This window comes from Sorex araneus, chromosome 3 (genome assembly GCF_027595985.1).
Source record: "Sorex araneus isolate mSorAra2 chromosome 3, mSorAra2.pri, whole genome shotgun sequence".
Taxonomy (NCBI): domain Eukaryota; kingdom Metazoa; phylum Chordata; class Mammalia; order Eulipotyphla; family Soricidae; genus Sorex; species Sorex araneus.
The window spans coordinates 20,194,568-20,210,738 of NC_073304.1; the positions used below are offsets into that span (position 1 = coordinate 20,194,568).

Here is a 16,171-nt window from a genome sequence, read left to right on the forward strand (position 1 = left end):
GCGTAAAATAAACAAGATATAGCTCACATCAGTGACATCCATATATCAAGAGTGGTGCTTATGTTACCAGTTTCTAAAGCTACTGATTGTTGTTCTTTTTAACCATTGTTAACATCCATTGTTCCAACAATAAAATGATTCAAACCCGAAGAGATTTGGTGACTTCTCCTACTAAAATCTATCTTTGAACTGGAATCCATGCAGAACTGTTCAGTGTCCTGTTCAGTGTGAAGGCAATACGGCATAATAAGAATAGAATCAGAAAGTCACAAGTTCAATTTTTGTCTTCTCAAGTTATTTGCCTTCTAAATAACAAGTTCCTAAACTTCCCCTTACCTCCACCAAGTAAGTGTGAATAACATAGAATTCAGGTCCAGGAGTATGGGTTATAAATACAAGTGCTTGATAAGTAAAACAGTACCTTTAAAAGTGTTTTTTTTTTTCCTTTGAAATTGGTTAGGTGGAGATTCAATGGATGAGTACAAAAGTTAAACCTTTTTAGTGCTTTGATCTGTTTTCACTGTATGTGGAATTAGTTTTCAATCTTTTTAACATCTGAACTTTGGTGGTTGAACCATTTTTGCTGACTCTCCAGCACTTAGGCTAATTTTTGTGTCCCAAGCAATGAAAACTGAGCTACCTGATCCTGAAAGTAGTTTTTCGTATGTATTTCTCTTTTCCCTAGGTACTGGCCCCTCTTCCTGGAGGGATCTCACCACAGACAGGAGTCATCATCCAGCCTCAGCAAATCTTATTTACAGGAAATAAGACTCAGGTCATCCCAACAACCGTGGCAGCACCTACACCAGCACAAGCACAGATCACTGCAGCGGGCCAGCAGCAGCCACAGGCCCAGCCAGCTCAGCAGCAGGCGCCATTAGTATTACAAGTTGACGGGACTGGGGATACATCGTCTGAAGAAGACGAAGATGAGGAAGAAGACTATGATGATGACGAGGAGGAAGACAAGGAGAAAGATGGAGCTGAAGACGGGCAGGTAGAAGAAGTAAGTTTCTAGTCCAAGACTTGAAATGAGAAACTTTTCAATCATTTCTGGTGATTAACTGACAGATTGACCACTCCCTCCCCCCCTTTTTTTTCTAGAGCTATTAGGGTACTACACAATGTAAGATTTTAAATACAAAGTAAGACCTAACAGCACAGCTTCCAGATTGTACTTAACTTCATCAACTATTGTTCCATTTAGCTGGCAATAAATGTACACCAAATTAAGTTGTATTTATAAAAGTGGAGAAAATCTGCTTCTAAATCCTTGTCTTATGCATTCATTATCGTTTTTTAGAAGCAACTGCATATGGTTAATAATTTTTTTTCTTTTTTTTTTTTTGCTTCAGTAATTAAATAGGTATGGCAGTATCAGGGAGGAAATGGAAAACAGCTATTTAGCATTTTTGGTCTGGTTCTACACCTGTTATTTAGATAACCTTATCTATTACTGTCTGTCTTTAGTTTAACACCCCATCTTTTCTTAGTCATTTTTTAGTTAAATCGAGCATCATATGAATGTTTTTCTCACTAGTCTTAGTTATGTTCAAGATGATGTTTGTCCTGCTACAGTTTTCATTGTTAATTGTAATCTTGTATGTTGTAGTACAGAATTGTTCTAAATTATATAAGCAATGTTTTTGTTAAGAAATGTTTTAATTGAATAGATAAAATATATATTTTTACAATAGATACTCTGGTGACCATTTTAGTTTCAGAATTTTATTCTTAAATTTCTCTGGGTTCTTTTTGCCAGTGTTACCCTTTTTTTTTCTGCCATCAGAATAACTGATGCTTACAGATTTTTTTTTTATGATTAGTCTTTATCTACTGTCATATACATCTATGTCCTTAAACAGTATATTGTATAGGGTTATTTTCCTGTTTATAATACAAATGGAACAGTTATGTATTCTGCAATTTTTTTTTTCTCAAGTGTGGTATTCTGAGGTTCATTCAAATTGTTGGATGTGACTGTTCTCACTGTTGGATATAACATAGTTTATCAGTTTTTTTTGATATGCTGAGTGTTACTCTTTCTACTTGTTTACTGTTTTAAGTGGTACTAAAATAATTCAGTATGTGTGTTGGTACACATATGCTGCAAGAGTTCCTCTAAACATTGACTTGCTGGATCCTAAGGCATTCACCTCTTCAACTTTACAATAAAATATCAAATTATACTGATTTCACTTCTGTCACTCAGTATATAATTGGGCAAGTATCTTTGTCTTCACCAATACTTGGTATTATTAGACTTGTTAATTTTTATTGGTCTGGGTGTCTTTGTTTTGGTTTTAGTTTGCATTTTCCTTATTGCTGGTAAGTGTGCCTCTCTGATACATGTTTCTCTGTGGGCAATAAAATAAAATATGAAAAATGACAGCTTTACTTACCTTTCTGGCCAGTCCCTTCAGAACAATATTGATTAGAAATGGTAATGGGAAGTTCCATAACTTTTTCATAATTCTGAAAGGAATCCTTTTTATGATTTACAATACTATTTACTGCAGGAATTTTGTGAATGACTGTAGTATTTAGCACAGCAGATAATTTCCTTTCCCTTCCCCTGGGTGGACTACTGAAATAATTTAGTAGTAGTCTTGGGTATAATTGGGAAAGGTGCTTTATGTCCACTTGTTCTCTTAAAAAGAGATTTCTAGGGAGTGCCAAGTAATTTATTTTCAGAAAAGGAGATGGAGACTAAACAAATTTGGGAACCTCTGATTAAGCAAGTTTAAGGTTAAGAAAGTTTCCACATAGTCTCCTGATCCCAGAAGTAATAATCCCCGAGGACAGAGCCAGGATCAAGTTCGGAGCGCAGCCGGTATGGCCCCAAACCAAAAACCAGTTTTTCTACCTGAGTTTGATCAACTCTCAGCACCCTGTATGGTTTCCCAAACTCTGCCCAGATTAATCTGAGTGTATAAAGCCAGGAGTAAACCCTGAAAATGCATAGATTATCACCGCAACCCCCCCCCCCAAAAAAAAAAAAACCCACAAAGTTTTCTATTATAAGTGAATATTGGTTTATAAATGAACACTGATTACTGATTTTAACCTTGTTCTGTGGCTATGAAGATGATTCTTTAAACTGTTTTGTTGAATTAACTTAGATTTTAGTTTGTAAACCAATCTTGTTTTGGTGTTTGGGTCACAACTGGCATTTCTCGGGACTTAAACCTGGTTCTGTCCAGGGATCATTTCTGGCACTACTCGGCAGTACTGAGGATCAAATAGGGTCATTTGCATACAAAAAAGCACCTTAACTTTTCTCTCTCCAGTATTCTCTCTCCAGTCCTTCTAAACCAATTTTGTTCATTGCATCTACCACCGTTTTATGAGTTGCTGAATTAGCTATGATCCAGACTTTCCTGCTTGCCAGGTTTTCAGGCTTATAATAACCTTAAAAAGCAAAATTTGTGAAGTGTTTCCTCTAGCTTAGACTTAAAAAAAATTATGCTTATTCTGTGAATATTTATTAAAACACGCTGCTAAAAATATGAGTCCAATAATCATACTCAGATCAATCTTGAGTCTTTTGAGGCAGTGAGGCTAACTTTTTTCAAAGACAATATTTATCAGAATTCTCGTTTAATGATTTTTTTTTCTTACTCCAGAATCATTTATGGAAAACAATGATGTGTTTGCCTATTTTATTCATTACTGTTTTGATTGACCTGGTTTATAAGAGATAATAATCTATGTGATCTATGCACCCTTTTATAGTGAGTTTAAACAGCTTTATCTGATCACTGTTTGCATAATCAGTATATTAGAAAAGAATATATTGGTAATGTCTTCTGTATCAGGCTGTTAGACTTAGGTTATGAATTAATTTTCTTTGGATATTTTATGTCCTTTTGACAGTTTCTTACATGGTCACTCCAGTTGGTGAGATATGCTCAAATATCCTATGATGCTGTATTTATTTTTGTTCTCTACTTTTTAAATATTTGAGCCTAAAACATGTACGTGCAAACTTGAAATGAAGTTGTCCCAGTGCAGTGAATCAGTAATTATATTATCCTTTATGTCCAGGTTTTTTTTTGGGGGGGGTCAATTACCTCCCTGCTTGGGGCCCCCACTATTCCATTTTGTGTGATACTAAGACTCACTCTAATTTGACTTTGTTTGGAATTTGCCTGGTATGGCTTTTATTCTTAAATTTTCAAACTATTTAATACTAGAACAATTTTACATGGACCAGGACAGCTCTGTAAGGAAATGGTAGTTTTTTCAACAAATGGTGACGAGCTATGAATGTGCACATACAAAAAAAGTGAAATTGAGCCCTTACCATATACAGAACTTGAATTTGATCGAAGACCTGAGCTGTAAAAATCTTGGAAGCAGTTTCGCAAAATTGGATTTCACAATGGTTTCATAGATAATGATAATAAAAGTGTTAAGCAGTCGTAGAAGTAGTTGGCAATAGATTAAATACTTTTCTGTCAGGATAAAAGTCAGGATATTTTGAAAACAAAATATAAACATGATATTGATTGCAGATTAATGTGGTGAACTCTTAAAAAACCCTTTTCAAAAATAGACAAAAACCTTAAATGACTGTTCTCTCACGAGGATATACAAGTAGTCAAAAAAAAAAAAGCATGTGAAAAGATGCTTAACGTCATTGTTCACTAGGGAAAGGCATATCAAAGCTACAATGAGATGTAATTTTACACCTACTAGAATGATTTTAATATTTTCAAAAAGAAAACGTGTGGATGTGAAGAAATAGGTGTTTACTATGTGTTGATATTGTGATATGAAATATTGCTGTGGAAGATAGTGTTCTTAAAAATATGATCAACAATTAAAATGTTAATTATAAGATAATTGAAAATGGGTGTTTAAGCCGAAACTTGAACATACGTGTTCATTGTAGCCCTATTCACTAAACCTAAAAGCAATCCTATTTCTTTTTTTTTTTTTTTTTTGCTTTTTGGGTCATACCTGGCGATGCACATGGGGTTACTCCTGGCTCTGCACTCAGGAATCACCCCTGGCGGTGCTCAGGGGGCCATATGGTATGCTGGGAATCGAACCCGGGTCGGCCGAGTGCAAGGCAAACACCCTACCTGCTGTGCTATTGCTCCAGCCCCGCAATCCTATTTCTTATCAGTTGAGTAAAATGGGATATATTCATACCGTAGAAAGTTACTTCATCCCTGAAAAGGAGCAAACTGCTGCTATATGCTATATAGCATATGCTATAACAGGGATGAATTTCAAAAAGCTAAAGAAGGCAAACCACATATTTTATGAGTATGTCGTGTGAAATACTCAGGCAAATCTTCAGAGCTTGAAAGCAGGATAGTGGTTGGCAGGGAGAAAGGTTTGTGAGGAGTGGCTGCTTCGTGGTAAAGGTGAAATCGTTTTTGAATTAGTGCAATGGTTAGACACACATAAGGGATACACTAAGTGGGACTGAATTAGAAGTTGAATTTTACCTCAATATATTAAAAATTTTACATGGTATTTCAAGATAAACTATTTTTATGTATATATATGTACATACATATGACATGTAGATTTATGTAAGTATATGCTCAAACATATTACGATAATTTTACTCAGCTTTTACTAAATTTTACTCTCAGCTTTTACTTTGTTCTTCGAGTCTTGCTTAACAATGTTATTTTATAGATTGTTAGTTTTTAATCTTTTTATATCTATTTGCCAAAGGTAGAAAATAAAAGAGTTAGACCATGGCCTTCTGGTACTAAGATGGGGATTCCTCTCCTTTGTAGTTGATTTAATTATAATAAACTATCCCCATCACAGTGGCATATTCAGGGTTTTATTCCTTATTTACAAATTGCTAGCTTGTTTGTGACCCTTTCCCCTCCACTTTCACCACTGTCCCTTTTCCACTCTTTGTTTATAGTACTATCTATGTCTTTAAATTTTCATGCCTCTTCAGTTCTGCTTACAGGCGTTATAAAGTTGAAAGAGGGGCTGGAGTGATAGTACAGTGGAGTGGTCCTTGAATGTAGCTGACCCAGCTTCGATCCTTGGCGTTGTATATGGTCTTCCTGAGCCAGCAGGAGTGATCTTGAGTGCAGAGTCAGGATAAGCCCTGAGCACTGCTGGGCGTAGCCCCAAAACAGAACAATAAAAAGTTGAAAGAATTATCTTGAGCTTTATTTGTTTGCTTGTTTGTTTGTTTGTTTATTTATTTATTTATTTATTTATTTATTTATTTATTTATTTATTTATTTATGCTTTCTGGGTCATACCCAGCCATGCTCAGGGGTTTCACCTGGCTGTGCACTTGGAATTACTGCTGGCGGTGCTTGGGGGACCATATGGGATGTCAGGGATTGACCTCAGGTCAGCTGCGTGCAAGGCCCTACCCGTTGTACTATTGCTCCAGTCCTCTTGTACTTTTTTTTTTTTTTTTTTGCTTTTTGGGTGACACCCAGTGATGCACAGGGGTTTCTCATGGCTCATGCACTCAGGAACTACCCCTGGTGGTGCTCAGGGGACCATATGGGATGCTGGGAATCGAACCCGGGTCGGCTGCGTGCAAGGCAATCGCCCTACCCACTGTGCCATCACTCTAGCCCCTCTTATACTATTTTTAATGAAGGAAATAAACATCGTTTTAATACTTGTGAATTATGTAACTTAGTTATGTTTATTGCCGAAATTTCAGTAATACTGGTTAAAACCTTGTTGTGCATCTGTGTGGCAGTACTCAAAAAACATCCAGAAGAAACATCCAGCTTGTGTCTTCTCAACTACTAGAAGGGTCTTTTTCCAATAATATATGAAATACAAACAAAACATGTATTTTTATTTTAAAGGAGCCCCTTAATAGTGAAGATGATGTGAGTGATGAAGAAGGACAAGAACTGTTTGATACAGAAAATGTTGTAGTGTGCCAATATGATAAGGTAAGGATTTTTTCACATTGCTAGCAAGAAAGTATTATAATTTATTGCCCTTTCTGTCCTGTTTCAGGTATTTGGTCAACCTCTTAAGAGTAGACACTACATTGGGCTGGAGCACAGCGGGTAGGGTATTTATTTGCCTTGCACGCGGCCGACCCAGGTTCGATCCCCAGCATCCCATATGGTCCCCTGAGCACCACCAGGAGTAATTCCTGAGTGCAGAGCCAGGAGTAACCCCCGTGCATCATCAGGTGGGACCCCAAAAAAAAGTAAAAAAAAAAAAAGTAAACAGTATAATTGAAAGAATTCTTAGTCTAGTAGGTCATTTTAATAGAATGGAAAAGTAGTTTGTGCCATTTTACATTTGAAAAGTAAGTTATAAATGAAACAATGAAATATATGGCTTTTTCAATGTAGACTCGCTAATATCTTTCAGCTTATTTAATAAAAGTTAATAAAGTCCCTTCAGGTTTATTCTTTACTGTCAGCAGTAACCCAGTGGGATATTTTGTTTTCTTTTTTAGCTTCAGTTTTCTCAAAACTTAAAGACTTTGATTTATTCTTTGTAATTTTTGTTGTTACTAAAAGAGGAACAGGGGCAGTAAGTAGAACTTAGGTTCTTAAAAAAAAATCACTAAAAAAGTTATTTAGCTCTACTGTATTTTTGGTGCATTAAAGAACTTTTAAATTCTGTGAGAATTAGCTATACAATTTCTTGTTTCCTTAACTTTTAGAAAGTGATTCTTCAAGGCCAGAGAGATGGTAATACAAGTGAAGGCATTTGCCTTAGATGTGGCAGACCCAGATTCATTCCCTGGAAACACATATAGTCCCCTGAGCCTCAAGAGTAATCTGAGTACTACCGGGTTTGGCTCTAAAAGCAAAAAAGTTTTCTGAATGTAATTATTTTTAACAGGTTTATATACTTCATTTATAATTCTATTTTATTAGGTTCAGCAGAGGACTTAACAAATAGTAAATTCTCTAAAAGAAGCAGTTAGGTTTGTTACAAATGTTGCACATTTATTTGTTAAATGAATATTTATTAAATGTCTAACTGGGCTAGATTATATTAGAATATGTGTTCTGCAGGGATTTTCTATACATGTGGTTAAAATTGTAAATCAATGTTACTTTTATAGAAATGAATGTTATATTTTTGTTTATTGCAAACAGATCTGTAGGGAACCATGACAATTCATCTTACCAATTATAAAGTCAAACCAGTAATAGACATCAATGATTAATAAGACAATTGAATCAGAATTATCAGAGCATCCATTTCTATAAATTAGGACTTTAGGATGAGTGTTTCTAGTATACCCTACACTATTAGTATACCCCATACTAATATTGGCACATTATAATGTAATTTCTTGTTCATATTTATTCGATTATCAAGGCTGGAACATGAAATGCTAGTATTTTGTCAGGAAGTTTAAGTGATCTTCTTGCAGCCAATTTATCCAGAACATAATTTTATGATAGCAGAATGTCAGACTTACTAGATAATAGATGACATTTACTGAATTTGACAAAAGACTTTGCTTGAGTTTTAATTTTGTACAAGATTAATTGTATTTTTCTTCGGTACATATAGTAATTGAAAGTGTTAAGTTTAAAGTGTCTTTTTTGCTCCCAGGCATTTTAATATTTCAGATTAAGAAATTAAAAATAGCCTTAAATTGTGTTGAATGATAAATGGTTTTGTGAAGTTAGAGCTAGTATTTAGAATGAAGTATTGGGATTGAAGGGGTTGAAGCAAGAGTGCACAGCAGGTAGGGCATTTGCCTTGCACACAGCTGACCCAAGTTCCATCTTCGGCATCCCATATGGTCCTCCATGTACCACCAGGGGTAATTCCTGATTGCAGAGCCAGGAGCAATCCCTGAGAATCTTCATAGATGTGATTCAAAAGTCCCCCTCCCCCCAAAAAAACCTTAAGAAGTGGGAGCTTAGTGTTCTAGTCAATAAGAAAGAATTGTTGGGATATGGTTTTGGCCTACTTATACTTTGAGTTTGGTTTTGCAATCTAAACTTTAGAAATGCAACGCTGAATCAGAATTTGTAGACTAATGAAGTTTGTGTTACCAGTCAAATTATTAAATGCAATGAGTTAAATGTAGAAAGGCAGATTTCATTCTTACATACAGTTAGATTAAGACTAATGACAGTAGATATTGAGAGTCTTTTCCCACGGTGGATAATAATTCTCTTATAAGGATGGTTTTGAAATGATTCAGGATGTGGCAATATCCTTGGGTGCAATTGGGGAATATTTAGTTAAAAGAAGGTAGATTTCTAAGAGGCATTACTGATAAAAATTTTTTTTGTTAATTTTTTAAAAAAATTTTTTATTGAGCCACCGTGAGTTACAAAATTTTCATGTTTGATATTCAGCTATACAATGATCGATCACCCATCCCTCCACCAGTGCAAACTTTGCACCACCAATATCCCCATTATCCCCTCCACTTCCATCCCAGTTCTTACTCTGCCTCTACGGCAGACAATTGCTCAGATACTCTCTCTCTAATTTGGGGCATTATATTTTGCTCGGATATTCCCACCACCATTCAAGCCTGCCGTCCACGGGAAGACGCTAGATCATTTATTTTCCATTGCTCACTTTGCATATCAGGAAAGGTCTCGGGGCCGCTTATGCAGCCGTGCACTTCAGAGGAATAGTTCTGATACCCACGTACCGGAGCCATTCTTGCAGAAGCTCATGGTCGCCGGGATTCCTTCTGGAGAAGGCGAGGAGACCACCTGCTCCATCTGGGGCCTCCCAGTGGTAGCGGCTTGGTATGGGGCCTGGAGAATTCTCCCGTGTTGCGGTGCCCGCCGGGACTCTTAACTGCTGTGTGCAGCGAGATACTTTTTCTAAAAAGATGTTACTGGAGCAAATAAGTTAGGGAATTCCTGGGTGTTGAGGTTTCATACTTACAGGTGATTTTACTTAATGTTTGTCATTAAAAAATTTAAGAAAATTTAAGAGACCTATCCAGGACACTTCTTTATGAGGGTTTTTTTGTTTTGTTTTCTTTTTGGTGAGAGGTTATTAGGCGACTGTTGAAGTCGCCTTTTTTTGTTTTTAATTGAATCATCGTGAGATAGAGCATTACAAAGCTGTTCATTATGAGTATTTAAGGCTAACAAATGTATTTTAGGTTGTACTTTGTGATATACATATTAACCGTTTAAATAGGGTAGTTGTGTTATGGCTCCTGAGAAGATAAAGTTTAAAGACTTGGAAAGACTATGTTTAGTGACAGAACCTACCGTATGTGTGGGTCTAGCTGCAGGTATGATGGGCTGGTGTGATGGTGGTGAGGTGCGTAGTACCTTAAGTTACAGAAGCATGGGGGGGGGGCAGTTGGAGGGGTTGATCCAGGGATGCTCCCAAGCAGTGTAGGATCTGGAAGTCACTCCTGGTGTAGCCAGTCTGGTCATGGGTCATGGCAAGTGCCTTAACCCGAACTCACGTCCTGACCACTGGTCATGGTTCAGTGAAATGACCTGAAGATGTGCTATTCAGGACTCATGGCACCAGGACCATAGTTGGGATGGTCTTTGGTAGTCCTGGGTCAGGGTAATCCCTCTTGGTCTCGTCTTTATGGGATGCTGGGGATTGAGTCTGGGTTGGCTGCTTGAGTGCCCTGTAAATTAAAAGGTTCATATGTGCTGATCCAGTGGAATTAATACCAGGGATATACGCATACCCATTTACTTTCTCCAGCCCCAGGCTGGATTTGACTACTGACACTATCTGGCCTCTTTAGGATAGTTGGGAGCATCTCTTGAGCATTGGTAGGTGAACCCCAAAGCCATTACCCCTCCTTATCCCTGAAAGACCTTGAGATGAATGAAAGTGGAAATAAAACATATTAAAATTTACGGGATATGTTTCACAGTTATAAAAGTCTAAAGTTAGAATAAAATCAGAAAAATAGTGATAAATGAAATAAGACCTTTTTTTTAAAAAAAATAAGAGACTTTTAAAAGGCAATCATTAAAAAATACTAGTTCTTGGAAAAGAATTAAAATTGGTCATTTGCTAGACTCACCAAGAAAAAAGATAATGCAGCTGATATCAAGAGTACAAAGGAGCAGCACCCAGCAGGGGCTCTGGAGCATGGCTGCAGTGGGGGGTGTGAGGGGGAATAAAAAAAAAAATACAAAGGATAAGAGACTACTAAGAACAATTGTATGCTGCAGATTGAACAATCTAGATGAAATAGTTAAATTCTTAGTAACAAACTATTACCAAAATGAAATTATAAAAAGAAGAGAATCTGAACAGACTCATTATTAGTATGGAGCTTAAATCAGGCACTAACAAAAGTCCAGGGTGAGGTGGCAGCATCAATGAATTCTACCAGACATTTAAAAAACTCATCTAATTCTTTCTCAAATTCTCCCGGAACATAAAAGGGGGAGAGAACTCTCCATACTCATCTTAAGGGGTTACTACAGTAGCCTAATGTTAAAACTAGACAGGGGATTTCAGAAGAAAACTAAACTACAGGCTGATTTCCCTGATGAACTTAAGATTTAAAAAAAATTTTTTAATGGCCATATTGATTTATAATTCTGTTAATGATGGGTTCAGTTACATAATCATAGCACCACACCCATGCCCAATATACCCACCTTCTTCCACAGTGTCCCTCCAGAATGTAATAACTTTTAAATTAAAAAAAATCAGATTGAATTTAACAATAAATTAAAAGGTTCATATGTGCTGATCCAGTGGAATTAATACCAGGGATATATGTATCTTTCAGCATTCACAAGTTAAGGTTTGAAAAAAGGGAAGGATAAAATTATTATAAATCATCTCATTTGATGCAGGAAAAAATTTTTTTTACAGAATTGAAGTCACTTATAACTATTAACAAAGTATATATATAGAGAGAGAATGTGTTTCAGTGTACCATATAAAACAAAACAAAAATACATGAACAGATACCCACAGCTAATATAGTCAGCAACAAAAATGTAAAGAAGTTTTTACTGTAAGATCAGATACCACTTTTTTCCAGCATGGTATGGGGAATCTTAGCCAGAAAAATTAGGCCATAAAATTAAATAAAAGACATTCAAATGGAAAGGAATAAGTAAAAATATTTTCAGCTGACTTATTGTATATAGAGAACTGTAAAATATTCGTACCCTTACCCCGTGGGGCTGGAAGGGAGTACAGCAGGCAGGGCACTTGCCTTGTTTGTAGGTAGTCTACCTGGATTCGATCCCCAGCACCCCACATGGGTCCCTGAGCCCCATTAAGAATGATCTCTGAGTACAGAGCCAGGAATTAACCTTGACCGCAGCTTGGTGTTGCCCAAACCCTCTCTCCAAAATAAATTGACTCCCAGAAAATCTGTTAAGATTTAAGTAGTTGTATAATAATCACCTATTATTGATTAATGCACTTCTATACATTAATAATGGACTGTCAGATAAATAAAGGCAAACCCAAGTGAAATTGCATCAAAAAGAATAAAATATCTAGGAATAAATTTAACCAAGGGTGTTAAAGGTCCTATTAAAAATCATAGAACACAGAAGCATATGTAGGTAGAAAAAATTGTGTTCTTTGGATTAGAATACTTAATATTAAAATGTTCATACTAAACATAGATTGCCTAATATAACCTATAGATTCAGTGTAACATTTTGAGTGGAATTTTTCACAGAAATAGAACAATCCCCCAAATTTGGGTCAAACTACAAAAACCTTTAAATAGTTGAAACAATGTTGAGAGAGAACAATTCTGATATCAACTATATTATAAAGCCATCCTCATCAACACTGAATGGAGTTAGCATCACCCAGGCATAGATCAATGGGATGGATAGCCCAGAAATAAACCTGTATATATCAGTTTATGGCAAAAGAGCCAGAACTATACAATGGGGAAAGAAGAGGTTTATTGTTGTTGTTGTTTTAATTAAGTAAATAGTAAAAGAGAAACTGGCAGCCATATAGAAAAGAATGAAACTGCCTGATAAACCCAAAATTCTCTCAACACTTGAATATAGGCCTGAAACCATTAGACTCTTAGGGGGAAAAAACATAGATTCTATGCTCCTTGGCCTTAGTCAGGAACTTTTGGATTTGACACTAAGAGACATTGAAAGTGGGGATTATATCAGATAATTCTGCACAGCAAACGAATTCATTAAATTGAAAAGGCAGAGGCTGGAGCAATAGTACAGTGGATAGGGGGCTTGCTTTGCACACTGCGGACATGCATGTTTGATCCTCAGCATCCCCTGTGGTCCCTCAAGCACCGCTAGAAGCAATTCCTGAGTGGAGAGCCCGGAGTAACCACGGAGCATCGAGAGGTGTGATGACCCAAGAGCCAATAAAAAAGAAAAGAAGAAAAGCAACTTAATAGAGAAATTGGCTAATCAGATAGCTGATAAGTTAATCTCCGAAATATATAAAGAACTGTGCAACCTGATAGCAAAATAAAAACAAAAACCAGTCTGGCTTTTTAAAAGAATTGACATGCTCGCTTTGGATTTGCAATTTCTGGCTTTTGTCCCTGTCACCCTGTGATCCCCAAGTGATACCTAGGAATAATACCTGCAGTGGAAATGAGAGTAGCTATTGAGCGCTTACCAGGTGGTTTCTAAAACAAAGCACCACCAACAATTTTAAAGAAGAGCCTCTAATGCAGCACCGTTGGGAAGAATGAGTAAAGAGAGGCTGCTAAAATCTCAGGGCTAGGATGAATGGAGACATTACTGGGCCTGCTCGAGCAAATCGATGATACAGTGATACCAAGCTATGGAAGCAACTTAAATATCGATTGATAGATGAATGACTAATAAAAATATGAATGTGTGTATGCACACATTATAGCCATTCTTCTTGACATTTGTGGTTGAATCTATACTGTATTTAATCTTTTGACTCTAGGCAAAAATTTAAGCTTGTAGAAAGAGGGAAAAGATTGGTTGCCAAGTGTTGGGAGTAGAAGACACCACTGTGATGGTGAAATGAGTGAAAATAGCCAAAAGATAGACGCTTCTAGTTATAAAGTATAGGGCGAAGATTACTAATACAGTTTGATGACTGTAGTGAACAATACTGTATATTTGCATGTCGCTTAAAAGAATAGCTTGTTGTGATAGAAAGAAGCTTCTAGTTACTAAATGTATAGAAAGAATATTACTAATACAGTTTGGTGACTAGTGAACAATATTGTATATTTGCTTGTTGCTTAGAAGAATAACTGGTTGTGGCCTGGGGGTCCCCAAGTATAAAATGAACCCAAACAGTGCCAAGTCACCTAGGCCTGTGTACTATCTGTCCCAGTTGGCTAAGTAATGTTCAGAGTCGATACCGGGCCCACTGAGCACTGCTTAGAAGTCCCACTCACCCCCACTAAGAAAGAAAATCGCTTAAAAGACGATTGAAAAAAAATTGTTGTTGGGAACTGGAGCGATAGCACAGCGGGTAGGACGTTTGCCTGGCATGTGGCCAACCTGGGTTCGATTCCCAGCATCCCAAATGGTCCCCTGAGCACCGCCAGGAGTTAATTCCTGAGTGCATGAACCAGGAGTAACCCCTGTGCATCACCGGGTGTGACCCAAAAGCCAAAAAAAAAAAAAAAAGAAATTTGTTATATATGATGGTGGATGTTAGATAGACTTCCTATATTTATATGCAAATGCAGGATCATAGACCTGAGACTAAACAATGTCTCATCAATAATCTCACTTGAAATGAATTGACAAATTCCATGGATACATGTATAAAGCAAATTTTTGTGTATGTGTGCTTTTATTTTCTATTTTTTGATTATCTTTTTTTTAATTTAGATACACAGAAGTAAAAACAAATGGAAATTTCATCTCAAGGATGGCATTATGAATCTTAACGGAAGAGATTATATATTTTCCAAAGCCATTGGAGATGCAGAATGGTGAAGAGTTGCTTCTTTCTTTTTATACATAAAATGAAAGAAACTTAAAAAAAAAAATGAAGTGGACACTTTGAAACTTGGAACATACACCAACCAAAAAACTTAATTTCTGCATGTCAGAAAAGTGCCGTAGAAGCCAAGCTACTGGAACAAAGATACTTTGACAACACAGACACTACTTGTAACTGGCAAGCCATGGAACTGTAGCACCTGGGATTGTTGGGGGGTGGGGGATGTTGGGGTTTTGTGTAGGCAAACCATAACTGTCAATTTTAAATACAGGTACCTGCCACTGATAATTAGCATGTAAAACTTTGTCTCATATTCCTTCCTCCAACTTGGGTTCAATCAGAAGATACTTGTTGGAATGAACTGAAGAAACTTCCCTTTTGATAGATTGAAGTGAAACTGCTTATTGTATGTGGTTATATTTGGTAAAAATTGGGTGTGAGCTTTTTACAAAAGGGTAAGAATTATGGTGTTGAATTTTCATTCACTTGTATAAGAGAACAATTTAGAATTGCATAATAGGTCTTAAATATTTTTACTTGCTATTTTCCCTCAGTAATATATCTATATATATGTATACCTCTTCCATGCTTTAAACACCTATTTAAAAGTTAAAGGAAGTAATCAGTGATCACAGTTTGGCGATAAATTTTGACCCAGGAATAGATATTTATTTTAATTAGGTTTTCATACTTATTAAATATAATTTAAAGACTTGTGTCTAGTCTGAACTGAGTAGAATTAAAAGGCTAATTTTCCTTGAAGAAAAATGATATATTTTTTCTTTTAGCCCTGTACCTTATAAAGAAACCTTAGACTGGCTCCTTGGAATAGGTTTTACTTCACAAAGGTACAATCTAGCATAAATTACACGCTTATGAATAGATACAGTCATTTTCCTTTTGGGCTGAAATATATGCTTATATATGTGTTTAGGTTTAAGCTAAACAGACATTCACATAACATTCTCTGCATTGATTGGAGCATAGGGCAGGTGGTGAGGACCTGGAGTTTTATTAAACAATTTAGCATTGTAAAAGTTTCTTTGTGTTTCTAGTACAGAATTTAAAGACACACTTAATCTAATTAAAAGTTTTTTAAATGCAACTTTGTAATTTGAGGGGGAAATTTGGGGGTTAGATGGAGTGGCTCACTAGTACATATTTACCTCTCTTATTTGGTGGCCCTTCCAGGCCACTGATAATATAAACATGGACTCCAGTTTGCACATTGGATAAAAGCATAGAAATTTGACTTGTATATTAAAAGTAATAGAAATTTAATATGTATATTAAGAATGCATAGCTCTGTATT

The 16,171-nt window shown here is 36.2% G+C and overlaps 1 protein-coding gene across 2 annotated transcripts in view; it reads left to right on the forward strand.

Moving 5' to 3' along the window:
- The window catches only part of GTF2A1 (general transcription factor IIA subunit 1), a 41,828-nt gene extending 26,257 nt beyond the window's left edge, over positions 1 to 15,571 (forward strand). Inside the window, exons 7-9 of one of the 2 annotated variants that reach the window (XM_055131874.1) lie at positions 686 to 1,006; positions 6,822 to 6,911; positions 14,745 to 15,571. In XM_055131874.1, the coding sequence (XP_054987849.1) occupies positions 686 to 1,006; positions 6,822 to 6,911; positions 14,745 to 14,852 (519 nt within the window). In that variant the 3' untranslated portion in view covers positions 14,853 to 15,571. Of the gene's footprint in view, positions 1 to 685; positions 1,007 to 6,821; positions 6,912 to 6,978; positions 7,393 to 14,744 lie in introns of those variants that run through there. The other variant, XM_055131875.1, reaches the window with a different exon arrangement.
- Positions 15,572 to 16,171: the final 600 nt, after the last annotated feature.